The following is a 14,039-nucleotide window of genomic DNA, read 5'->3' as shown; positions in this document are numbered from 1 at the left end:
TTCTACTACACTGGCAGTAAAAAGCTCGTGAAGGATGAAACAAGGAGGACAAAAAAAAACAGACTCACACACGCAAAGAACACATTCATCACCAAGAGAAGTCTACTGGTATCAAACATACACTTTAATTTGAGGAAGAAATTTCTGATGAGGTACGTTTGGAGAACAGTACTATATGGTAGTGAATCATGGACAGAACTGAAACGAAACGTTTGAGATGAGGGTCTACAGAAGAACGTTGGGAATTAAGTGGACTGATAAGGTAAGGAATGAGGAGGTTGTCCACAGACTCGGCAAAGAAAGATACATATGGTAAACACTGACAAGAAGAGGGGACGGGATGATCGTACATGTGCCACGACATCAGAGAGTAACCTTCACGGAACTAGAGTGAGCTGTATAAAGTAAAAATTTTACGGGAAAACGGGGATTTGAATATATCCACCAAATATCTGAAGACGTTGGGTGCAAGGTCTACTCTTAGATGAAGAGGTTAGTGCAGGATAGGACTTCACGGAGGACCGCATTAAACCAGTCACAAGATTGTTGACTCAAAAGAAAAGCTTTATTTCAGGTAAGTGGCTATAGATGCCAAAGTATTTGCTAGATGAAATCGGCATCCACAGACAAATGAACACAGTTACCAGTTACGAGCCGACACCTTCATCTTCCGAGAGCTGATCATATCTCAATTAAATTCTTTGTTGTTTACGTTAATTGTTTTCGATTTTTTCCACAGTAAATGTAAACAACAACAAAATGTAATATCAAAACAAAAGACGTAGAAATATGAAGTTATCGGTTCTAAACGGAATCAACTTGTATTTTGTACACTGCAACTGTGAGAAATGTAAGTATCCGACAAAGTAACAGGAAGTGAGTTCTTGTTCCAATTACCATTGTTATTGAGGCGCTACATTTTATTTGTGATAGTACGAGTACATAAAACAACATCAGGTTCTTACCTAATCGAATTGTACTCGATAAAACACCTTTCCAATATGTTTCAAAATTTGAACCTCCAGAAGGAAGCACAGCTTGGCATAAAGATCAAGCGCCATACAGTAACGCGTGTTTGATGACTTTCTCCATGGTTTAGCATCTGGATCAACTCTAGGGACATAGAGCCCAACCATCAGAATTTTTCACATAACCCATACAAGTTGTCAAGCTACCCGACGGCTAGCCACTCTTCATGTCCTATTTTGCGGCGACGTTTGTGTTTCAAACCACACAGGATTCAGTTCCTCCAAGTGTTTCGTGATGGTGATGAGTAACAACGTGAACATTAATGTGTTTATACAGTGTAAGGTTATTTTTGTGTAGGTGATGTTTGATTACTTTTACGGAGACAGCATCTTGGTTCTGTAGTGAGTAATGGTTTTGTAGTGAGCTTAGTGCTCAATACGTTTATAGAGTGCAAGGTTCCTTTTTTATAGGTGACTTTGTATTACTTTCGAGACGACAGACTCTGGATTTTGTAATGAGTAAAGCGGATAGAATTATCGCCCCGTAGTTGTAAGCTGTGTACGAGTTCTTAGCGATGAATACTCTAAGAGAGAGAAAACGACGCTCTATAAAGGAATTGTCCGTATGGACTACGTCTTAGAGTGTATTAGTAACATTTGTCACGATCTGGTTTCCTAAAATATGCTTCCTTTTATTGATGTTTTATTTAAATTTGCTTCAAGTACGAGCTAGTGAGATACGGTTGCTACTTGACTACGATATTAGGTAATACGTCTTTGCATGCCAAGTAGTTTACAGGAATTGAGTAAGGTCAGAAGTCAGTTGCTGTGTCACTGGGGGCTCATGTGAAGCATGTTTTAGCACTTTGTCACTTAATCGGTATCATTATTGTGTGCGAGAGGTACCTGACTTCTGTTATACTATCTTTCATACAGTTAACAAATTTTGGCACTGTGAACTGATGGCTACACAACTGGGGAAACTGCCTCACAGCAGAGAAGCTAACAGATGATAGGGCAGCATATTCCCTTCGAAAAGTTGTTAAGTTAAGTAGATCTATTCCAAATTATTTAATGCAATGTAGCCTCTTATCTCGTTTGATGCGTTAAATAGTGCGAAAATCAGTGTTGTGTGATTAGTTTTCAGATGTTGATCGAACGTATTCCTTGGTGCCTACGTATTTTATTCTGCGTATCAATAGAATATCAAGGTTTTCTCGTCACTGCCTATGAGAGTGGTTTAAGCAGTTTCAAACAGATGCACGCCTTACTTCCTCTGCTGTCAAACACAAACATGATCGTCACCAACACACTTAGAGTTTATAATGCGCTTAGCAACGACGTACGGTAGTTCGTCTCGGGCCACTGCATGCCAGTCCACTGTTAATTCAGTTCGGAACAGATGTTTACGACTAATACTGATAGCTCCACTTTGGTCAAGTGTAAGAGACGTACACGATGAACTGAAGGTCATTACCATCAGCGACATGATCACATTTCCCATCAGAAAACTATTAGAGAGGATCGAAAATCTTATACTGACAATGCTGCTCTTACAAGAGAAACTCTCCATCTACTCACTCCCCCCTCCCCCCTCTCTCATATTTAGTTGTAAAGTGGCCCAGTGGATAACCCGTCAATACGTGAACGCAGATCAAGCACGAAAAATAGAGGTTTTCAGTGAACGGCCCAAGCTAAAGATGTGAAATGTCAAGCGAATTGTCACAATCACGGCGTCGTGGTTGTGTGGTGACGGTGTTGTACTGCAAAGTGAAAGATCCGCATTCAGATCATCCTCGTGCCCTAATTTTTTTCACAAAATTATGAGCTCTCCGTCCGCTCATTGGCATGCCTCTTCTCCTTCTGTAATCTTGGCAATTATCATACTATACAATGGGTATAGATTATGAGCCATGTGATAACAATGTATTGCCGTCGCAATCGAATAGTGAGAGCCTGCGAGATGCCGCGTAGACGTCTAACAGAAATAAAAACAATTTGTAAAAGGATGTGAACTATGTTACAACAAAGGAAGTCTAGAGCCAAAACTTCCAAAACAAAACGCAAGAGTTATATTATGTGCTACTTGCGTAGAAACGCAGGAGGTACGTACGTCTAGAGATCACTTCCTTACACCTGGCTGCTGCGAGCGGACGTTACACCACGACACAAACACAAATTAGGAAATGGAAAACAGACTCGTCGATGACCAGACGAACATTCCATAATTTTGTGAAAATTTGGTTCACGAGGGAGATTTGAACACGGATTTCCGCATTGGTAATCCAACACCGTGACAACATAAGCACGACGTCATTGCTGGCTGCTGTACATCTTCAGCTTGGATAGCTGACGGTTTCCATTTGGTTTCTTTTTTCACAGTCCGGTACACCTCCTTCCTGTTTTCATGCCTGATCTGTTTTCAGGTTTTAACGGGCTATCCATAGGGCCATTTCACCACTAAATGTGAGGGGCGGGGGAGGGGTGCGAAGGGGGAGTTTCCATTATACAGGAACAGTCAACCCAGGACGATGCGATGATGTTAGAGTTTAACAATCACTGAGCAACCAACACAGGCAATACAGTAAAACGAACACGTGAATAGGGCAGTAGGGCTAGAGCCCAAGCGTTCTACTAACATTGAGAAACGACGAAAATTTACAGATCAGACCTGGTTATAGGGCTATAATTGCAAAGGCATGATGACATGCATTACAAGGATTTTTCTGGAACTTTCTTTAGACGAGTTAGTGGTGAATGTGTGAAATACTGTTTATATGCGTCTATCCGAGATTCTGTTCAATCTTCACCCGATCGCATGATGGTTCAAATGGCTCTGAACACTATGCGACTTAACTTCTCAGGTCATCAGTCGCCTAGAACTTAGAACTAATTAAACCTAACTAACCTAAGGACATCACTGACATCCATGCCCGTGGCAGGATTCGAACCTGTGACCGTAGCGGTCGCTCGGTTCCAGACTGTAGCGCCTAGAACCACACGGCCACTCCGGCCGGCCGATCGCATTATTCAGGTCTTACAGAGTATAATACTGCACTTCAGATGGCTCTCTGCATGTAAATTTGTATGAATAAAAGGATGTCGTAGGGCGTTTTTAAGACAGCAGACTCAAAATTGTTAAACGGTAATAAACTGGACCAATAACTACGTAATTGCTAGTACATACTTCGTTATTCTGTTCTGAGAGGTTTACCAGTAGCTCTGATACATGCAGTTTGTTATCCTAGGAACAAAAATGTGGCGTGGTTCCTTCTTCTGTGATGACCATTACTGTTACAATACTCTTATCCTCTTAAATACCGTGAACATAAACTAGGTCCTCCTTTCAGTATTTGTAAGAAGTGGAGCTAATTTTCTGTGAAAACTTTAGTTTTGAGCCGGTTTCAATAAATTAAATGATTGTTACCAAAAACTGAAACGTTTCAGTCCTGTGATGGAATTTACAGATTTGATAACCATTCTGTTTGAAACGTGAACGGAACTGTATTATGAAAATATCTGTACGACTGCGTAACTACTGGGGAAATACGAAACGACTGCGATTTAATTTACGACCAGAAGCTAACTGAGACGATGTGTCAAACTTAACTATAATTTGCTTGATAGAGTTGCATGTCTCAGACGAGTCACTGATCAACTACATGAGACCAGATGGGGGAACAATACGTACAAGTCTTGGATGGTACTGAGGCCTAAAGATCTACACCTAAATCCTTCTCCATCATTCTCCGATAAAATAGTTAATCATTTCGGCTTTAAATAATAGATTTCTCTATTCGTCCTTCTTTGAATATCACTTGTCTCTTCTGATTCAAACAAGTGGCGCTTCTAAGAACTAACACTTTCAATGAGAAAGATCTCTGAGATCTATAATGATATCTATTAAATTATATCGAGCAATTGAAAGTACATCGTGTAATTCAAAACGTATACAATACACGTAGCTCTGACTAGTACCGATGTAAATTATACATGCATCCTCCACTGTCAGTACCATAGATTTAAAGTCAATTTATTTTCAGATTCAGTGGTACGTCTTCCGTTAAGCTCATTTTCACAGCTCCTGCTGCTCTAGGGGGACCCCAGTTAATTTAATAAGAACTTGGCTGCCAGAGAACTTATGAAGTTAGAAGTTGTGTTCCGAGTCGTCGCAGCGGTAGAGAAGCTTCTAGAACGTTAACTTCCCGTAATACCCGGAGTTACTCTTAATGTCTCCGAACATTTTAATTTAGTCCATGATTTGTTGGCGAGTTTTGGGTGAAGACGGATCGTTCAAGCATGGACGGAACACCCAAGGGAGGATTAATGCTTCGGAGTGTTCGTTAGAGTTACGTTGGCAGGGGTCGATGACCGGGGGTTGCAGACAGCCGGTCTGTGCGGTACAAGACCAGCCAAAAAGCTGCAATTGTTTGCGAGTCGGAAAAAATATGGGGCCATAAAAGTGATGAATGGCGGTAATAAAAAAGCGCAGTCGCCTATCGTAATATGTTTAGACGTATAGCAGCAAATTAAAACAAAAATGGGTGCATTAGTGTTACAATAAAAGCGAGTTTACTTAACTGCTCGGCAGCATAACAAACAGAGTGTTTAGTGATAAAAGATGCATTTAATTCTGAAATATTCGGAATGAATTATTGCACACACTGCTTGTAGGACATAAAATGAATAATTCCAAAGTGAAAACTACCGTACATCAGAACGCGCGAACAACGAAAACACGTTAAATGTTATCAATAAGAACACACAGAAGTGTGCTGGTGTTATTACAATCATAATTTAGAGGTATCCATATCAGCCGTGATGTACTCGATAGTAGTACGCATGCCAATGTTGCAACTATGAAGAGAAATAATTTTCCGCAACCACAACTTCGAACGTATGTCAGGGAAGTACAGTTTGTATAGCATTATGTTACGGGTTCATTTCTAGACACCTCGAATGCAATACTCACTCTTATTTGATACCAGAACCGGTCTGTGTAGATAGGAGAACAATGTGTTTTGCGTTAATGGACTTCATAAAGCTCGTTGTTGGATTTAGCGTATACTGCGAGCGCTTGCTATGTCGAGATACAAAAAATTTGAACAAACTATTTATTTAAATGCCAAACTTCTGTAATTTTTAAATCCTAGCCCTAGTGATTTCGTAATCGTAGCCATAAATATAATAAATTTAGATTCTTCTCTCACGTACCATCATGAGATGATTGACTTATTCTTTATTATTATACGCAAGACGTATTTGTTGTTACAATATGTCATTTATGCCAATTAGAAACTATGAAACGTTAAATTTCATGATATGAGGAAGTGTTACATCTGATGCTCCGATATTCTTGATGATAAAAGTATGTCGACGTTGTCTGTAAACCAGTTGTAATTTTCAATTTGGTATACAACTCATGTCCTTTTCACTTGAGATGATAAACATTTTAGCGTCAGAATATCATTACAAGCAAATGACTGAAGTAACAGCTGTCATATTAATTATATTAATATAGCTGTTTTTTTGGTAGATTCCTACTAAATTTAGCAGTTTTCACTTGTGACCCAGATTTGAAAACGACCTGCAGGTAGTCTCTAAAACATTTTTCCTTAAATGAAATCGTATTGTCATCAGTCTCTAGTCACTTGATAGCTATTCAGCTCATGACAGAACAGCTTTATCGAGGCAAAAAGTCGTGACTAGTAACGTTTTGACCTGCATCAACCTTCCTATCTACAACGGTTCCATTGTTGAAACACATCCAAAATGCATAAGATAAACCTAACTCACTCATATTCTAAGAGTCTATATGGGTTACCACATAACTAAGCTTTCGTACGACATTTAATTGGCGAATTACTTTATTTCGTAGCTACTATTACTACTACGCATTCTGCAAAGTAAACACACGCAGCCAAGTACGTAGAAGAGAACACCGTAGTGTGTCGCCGTTTATACACTGCATAGTAGAAATAAAAGATCACGTTTTCGAACATCATAAATGACTCCCATTGCGACATGTAAGTTTCAGATTTCGCTCAAAGGTGCCTACAACCTTCCCTTTGTAATGATGCGCGTGATACACTGTGACGTCACCGTCGGACAAAGTAACTCCTCAGACAACAAGGTGTCGACGCTATGAAAAAAAAAGGCTGTAGCTAAGAAGTTCTTGTGACCTGTGAGGTGAGTCAATGACGTCACACTGTTTCACAACAGTTCCGCCCAACGCCATTGTGGACGTGTCACACCGTTGGCAGGTAGTCACATCCCATCTGACCCACATTTCACTCCTTCTTCTGACGTCCCTGTGATAAAGGTCGGAACCGTGACCCCCGACGTTGAAATCACGCAGTTTCCTGTTGGGTGACCGCCGGAAACATTTCAGACACACCTCTGCTAAGAATCGACAAGAAAAGGGGGCCTCTGAGGGCATGAATGAAACCATCCCTTTCCCTGGGGCGTTGATTCTTGCGCATTTCGTGGTCGAAAACAACAGTCCGCAGCGCAACGAGCAACCGAAAGATGTTCTGGGCATTCTTTGACACTGTTGACACCCTCAGTCGTTTCAGTCGTTCTTGTAGGACATTTTGGGGTTGCATCCCTGTTGAACGTGATCACACCCATCTTGAGTGCAGCGCGACTGTAGATTCTGTTCTCGCGTACAAATTGGAACCACTAGGAGCTCGTCAGAAACACTCGACGAGATTTGAACGTTATGTGAAGCAGTGAAAGGTAATTATGCTTTCTCAAGGTTCCTCTTTTGCTTCCTCCTGTGGCGTTGTCAGGCGAAGGCGCAACATTGACATATGTGTGAATAAAACAGTAAATCGTACCTCTAAGACCCGCCCGTTCAGAAAAAGCTTATATGATACACACGAAGTTTTATTGAGCAGGTTACATATATACCTGTCATAACCTTCCACATGAAGTCATCCTGGCGGCTGCTGTAGCGCCTGACGACAGACAAACCGGACCCAAGAGTGTCAAAATGGTTGCCTGTACCTCAGGTGCTAGAGCAGCCGTCAGGCTGATTGGTGTCGAAATTTCTGACAGGTACATTTGTAACGTGGTCAATGAATGTGCGTGGGTTGCCCGAGAGTGTTGCCAAACTAGGGAGGTGTTAGAATGACACTTTGCCATTTTCGTCAGGAACTTGTTAATTTTGCACATCCAAGTGATCACTCCACCGGTGGGCGGAAAACTGGAGAGCTTAAAATGCATACCTAAGTACCATTTGAAGCGAAACAATCGCTGTATCGTTTGTAAGATACCGAGCGAATGTGCCGGGACTTACCCTAAGTTCACTGATAGTAGAGCCACGTCACCTTAACGCGCTGCGCGTAGCACACAAGATTGTTCTATACTTATGTTTAAAATTAAAAATCAAAATTTCCATTTGAAAATTTGTCAACATATACTTTATTGTAATGACATTTTGAACATCAAGTCTTAATGTAATTAAACCAATGGCTTCCATAAAAATACAGTTTCAAGAAAATAATTAATGGCGCTAAATAATGAAGCTAGAAAGCTAGAATTAGCCAGAAAGTGCCTATGGAGGTAAGAATGCGTGGTGCAAGTTTCAAAGCAAAAGAATTAAAATTACAGCTAGAATCCACGTTTTTAATAAAATTAAAGGCGCTGTAAATTGAACTTAGAAACGTAAGAATTTGTTTTGTGCTTCAATTCACCCTAAAAGTAGTAACTAAGAAACCATGTTAAGCCACCTCTTACAGTTTTTGAGCAATTTAATGAAAACCAAATTTGTCACTAAAATATACCCATTTGTAATAGATTAAATACCCTAATTTTAATAGTAGAAAATTTTGGTTACAGCACATGATAAAGCCTACTAAATAATAGAGTTATACCAAATTTTAGAACCGCAGTAGTAATAACATCCAATACAAGTTCTAGTAAATATACGATTCAGAGGTAACGATCTACCGTTAGTTCCAGTATAAACTAGAAGGCAAAGTTTTTAGTTCAAGCGAGCTGAAACATTTTCTGTGCTTTCAAACAACTTACCCGAATGCATGTAAAAATAAGAAGATTCTAGATTAATTGATAACTTTGTTACTAAAGATTATGTGCGCAAGGAAGCGGTCGTTCAGAGGCTGCTGCCCTGTGCATAAGGCAGATAACAACAGATGTTCCCTCGGCCGTCCGGTGCCGCACGTATACAAATACAGCCAGAGAGGCAGGAGAAAAGGCGCCGCCGACATCCCAAAGAGGCAGGGCGTGCATGTTGCGCTCTACGCGGACGATATGGCGCTCTACGGAAGAAGCATCAACGCAAGGATAAGGCGTAACCGCCTACAATCGGCTTGTGACGTTCTTTGGGCCACCAAATGGCGGCTCAAGTTTAACGAAACCTAAATCCAGGCGGTGATCTTCACAAGGAAGAAGATTCCTGTCGACCGGCAGCCACTCAGCATCATGGGAGGCCCCATCCCACGGTCGACCACCGGACGCTACCTAGGTGTCACTCTGGACCGGCGCCTGACGTGGAGGGCGCGTATCAGGGAAATAAGGGGTAAAGCGGTTGGCAGATTGCGCTTGTTACACCCCTTACTCAACCCAGCGACGACCCTGACCCCACACTGCGGCATTACTCTCTACCTGACACTAATCAGGCCAGTGTTAGAGTACGCTACTGTAGTGTGGGGGCAACGCGGCCGACTTGTCAATTGCAAAGCTGCGGACGGTCCAGAACAAGGCGCTTAATTTAGCGCTTCACCTGCCACGAGACTTCAGCACCGGACAACTCCACAGAATAGCGGGAGCACCGATTCCGGCAAGCGGCGCAGCGTTTTTATGCCGCCGCTCGGACGTAGCAGAACGACCTCGTTCCCAACTTGGGCAACCAAGTGCAGTGGCGCCCGACCACAAGGTGGCCAGGCCTGTTGCTGGTGTAATGGAACGCCGCAACATGAGCAACAAGACCCAGTAGCAGCAACGCAACCATGAAAAAGAATCCAAAGAGAAGACCACATTCAACACCCCCAGGGTGAAGTAGGAAAGGCGTGATCCGTCCATCCTACAACTCACCGGAGCATGAAGCTCCATGAATTTGAGAAGCAGGAGAAAAGGTTCACTTCGCACTCAGCCACTGTAAGATCCGCGTCTGTTAAACGCGGATTGCGCTCTGCCTAAGATGAGGTCAGAGACGAACTTTGACAAAGCGAATTTGCGGTAAAAACTGATGGTGGACTGGCAAGGACTGTACACCGTCCTGGATCTCTTACATTTTGCTAAAATAACTGTTAGCGGTGAATATCATTTCCACTTTCGTGGCGAGCATTTATTTCAAACAGTTATTCGAGTATTAGTAGTCAAGGCGAAGGACAAGGAACGTAGCGTAGAAGTCGCCCCTGAACTGCTACTTGTGCTGTTTAGAATAAAGAGATTTACTGTCAATTGAACACTGTGATTTTCAAAGTGTTGTGTGCGAGATACTTTACTCAATATATGTTTGAACTAGAACTCTATACCTTCAATTATAGGCACAGTCCTGACCCCGATAAGCAGAAGGACAAAAGAAACATTCCTTTCAGTGGGTTAGACCAAAATGTTGCCATGTAGTATGTTCGCCATCGCTTTCTGGATGACCACAAAATTAGTTGCCAGGCTCTAGTAAGATGGCGACCAACAATACTATAGAACCAACAACTAAATATATAACCAGCCGCCCCATACATATTTATTGCTTCGGATCACGTTCATACTTCGTCGAATGGTTTTGTACGGTCTTAAGTGGTATCATCACGTACCCGAAATCAAAATTGCGCTTGCGCTGTACTCCACTTCTGCGTCGCAATGGTAGACAGTGACGGGCCCCAATAATTTATCCTTGACTTTTGTTGCGCCGTGTAGTTAGGTGGCGTAGAATATCAGTAGCCTTCAGTGATCTTTCTCGACGTTTATTGTACAACCAGCATACGGCCACGGAATGCAGAGGGTTTCTTACAACTGATGTATGTTACTTAGCGCCTCTGTACTGTACGTTATCTGGGCCTGTAAACAGGACTGAAGAGAGTGCATATCTTCATTTGTATGAATGTGGTGACCGATTTAATCAAGCAAAGGTCCTAGGCAATGAAACGTATTAAGTTCGAAATGTGTCACATATTTGCAGGGAAGATTACTAATTAGATATTTCGAATGGTGGCGTTTTCTCTATCGTCCAGTAGGATGGAAGAAATATGAGTATATATTTAAGTTCCTGTCTCATCTGTTAATCGATTCTGGTATGCTGCACATACCCTCTTTGACTTTAATAAGAATAGGTTGAACGGTGGTAATTTAGGTACCTAGTGTGTTATGTGTTTTTGACTGGGGGGGTACGTTTTTGAAATGAAGTAAGAGACAGCTCACAGTCGTTTCCTCTGTTCCGTGAATGCTTACAGACCGGAGAAGCGGTCCCATCCACCGTATTAGATTGAAATCCAAGCATCCGGCTGTTTTATTCAATGACGTACTGCCTTTTGGCGGACACAGAATGTTGGGCATCAAGTTCGGAGCTTTTTAGCTTTAATGTTCACCTGAATATTTGGGTCTTAGCGCAGGTGAAGCCATTTATCAGTGCCCAAGATGAATACTGATAGCTGTGACTGCCCTATCTACGAGGCTGTCGGAATTAAAATTTTATCGCCCTTCTCAAGGATAGATATACCTCTTCCATAAATGTTATTTGAGACGGTACACGTAGTAGAGTGAAATTACAAACTATGGGTATCGTTTAACCAAAAATGTGATTCTTCGTGTGAAAACTAGTTGAGGAGGTCAGTTCTTTACTTAGCTCGAAAAAGTCTGAGGTCCTTTTGTGAATTTACGTCAGATTTGCATATGCAGGAAAAGGTGTTAGTGTACAGTTATTACTCAGAGGGGTGTAAGAGAAATGCATGCTTCATGTGGTTGAAGGATCCAATTTGAACAAGTATGTTGTTAGATACATAACTTCGTTTTGAACACTTTATATTTGTCTTCAGATACGTGAAATTCCTGACCTCCTCGTTCACACATGCTTTGAATTACCGAAGACTGAAGTGTAGATTATAAATGCCTTGCTAAATACCTATGACAGGAGCTGATTCATCCTTGCCGTCGTAGATTTTGATGTAATCATATGGGCAGTTGCGCTCGCCCGACGAGATGGGCCTCATGGGACACGTCATGATGTTCTCGCAGCGCTGGCCGTCTATGTTGAACTCCTCGTTCTCGATGTAGAGCTTGATGAAGGGCAGCCTGGTGTTGAGGTGGTAGCGGCAGTGCAGCCCCCTGGGGTAGACGCCTGGGTAGGCGGGAGACTGCACGTAGCACGTCTGCAGGCGGCAGTCGCGGAACACGCGCTCACAGTAGGACCTGCAAGCATAGGGTAACACCTCCTATCTGTATAAATTAAAAATAATAATAATTATACGATATTTGTCTGTTAGTTGTTGATAATAACACAGCTGTAGTGGCAGTAGGAGGAGTAGATTCTCGTTTCTGCAAGGAGTTACTCAGATTGCAGACCTGAGTGGCCACAGTGATGACATCTTACAGGTGGATTCCACTTTAGCGTTTAAACTTGGATCGAACTGTCACACCCTCAGCTGTAACGACGTTCGCCTGGTGTTACATATCACATTAAGAGTCTCAGTGGTCTGTAACGCTGACTCTTTCTATTGCGATGTAGCTCGCCCCAGATGTACGAGCACTTAGTATTGGTAGCGTGAGAGAAGTGTAAGTGGTGAACTATTGAAACGTCCCACATCCACCACTGCTGGCGGCTCACTTCCAACTGCGCAACGCTACGCGCTTTTAACATCCAGCTACCCAACACTAAAATGGCAGACAACAATGCAAACTAGCCACAGACTGCACACAGCACAGCCAGCGATTTTCATACAGAATGCTACGTGGCGTTACCAATAAGAAAACCTAAACAGCCTACGTACACTATCTCTAGCATGGAGAATTCAAGTACAGTGTCTATCGTTCGTACGATATGGGTCTCCTATTTCTTAAGCGTAATGATATTTACTCGTAATTCGGTTGCTTTATATATGTTTCACAGTTACCCTTAGTTTCACCTGTCATGTTCATTAACTTGGTATAATACACTCATGCTCATAAATTAAGGATAGCTGCAGAATGTGGTGCCACACAACGTGACACACGGAGGGCCTGCTGTGTTTGACCAGCCTCCATTCGCCCTAGTAGTCTAACCCTCATAAAGTCGTAAATATGTGTTCTTTGAGCCATTTTCAACACACAGTTACCATGAGCACTGCTGAAAACGTTTGCACATTTACTCGCTGCACAGCATTCTGACATGCACCAACACACCTCTGCGTATGTGGACTGCTGCCAGTGCCACCGTGCGACGACGGCAGGTCAGATGCACCACATGGTCATAACCCGAGGTGCTTTAACCCGCAAACCGCCTACCAGAGCGTTGTTTCACCATGTATCAGCATTATCCTTAATTTATGAGCATGAGTGTGGTTCCCGTGGTGTCTGTGTATTATGTTGACAAAACAAATTATTTCCGACAGAAGTACGGACCAACATTAATAACCACTTTAATAAACGATTTTGTTTGCGTCTGGCGATTTGCAGATTGTCTCTAGTCGAAGCTATAAACGATCAAGGTTGCTATTAGTCTTACTTGAAGAACATATTTTCTGAAACACCCGTTACAGTCGTGATTGGAGCACAGCGTGTTCCATTGGATTCTCAAAAAGACATCTGCTTGCACTGAGCTGCTAGTGCACTGCTTGCTTACAGTTTTGTGCACACCTGTACTGTTAGACGTGGACGAATAGAGTTACCACATCTGACCAGCGAAGCAGTCGTGTTCGACAACCTCTCGCCGTTTGAGGGTACCTGTTGCATCCAAGAACACTCTCGAACTTCATCGATCTGCTTGTCTATGTGTTATGGTCTGTGTACACTTTATATCCCATTGGCGTACTGGCTTCCAAATCTTTGAACTCTACACAGTCACCGATGAACGTTTTTATGATACTGTACGTTTACTTTATGTGCATCTTTTCAGGGATACATTTGGCTCTGACC

At 42.2% G+C, this 14,039-nt stretch overlaps 1 protein-coding gene across 1 annotated transcript in view; it reads right to left on the bottom strand.

The window, feature by feature from the left end:
* The window catches only part of LOC124775432 (cubilin-like), a 187,658-nt gene that overhangs the window by 83,324 nt on the left and 90,295 nt on the right, over window positions 1–14,039 (bottom strand). Inside the window, exon 4 of the mRNA XM_047250265.1 lies at window positions 12,052–12,338. Within this exon, the coding sequence (XP_047106221.1) occupies window positions 12,052–12,338 (287 nt within the window). The remainder of the gene's footprint in view (window positions 1–12,051; window positions 12,339–14,039) is intronic.

The sequence above is a fragment of the Schistocerca piceifrons genome, chromosome 2, assembly GCF_021461385.2.
Source record: "Schistocerca piceifrons isolate TAMUIC-IGC-003096 chromosome 2, iqSchPice1.1, whole genome shotgun sequence".
NCBI classification, from domain to species: domain Eukaryota; kingdom Metazoa; phylum Arthropoda; class Insecta; order Orthoptera; family Acrididae; genus Schistocerca; species Schistocerca piceifrons.
The sequence above is the reverse complement of the archived record's forward strand: the minus strand, read 5'-3'. Positions and strand labels throughout refer to the sequence as shown.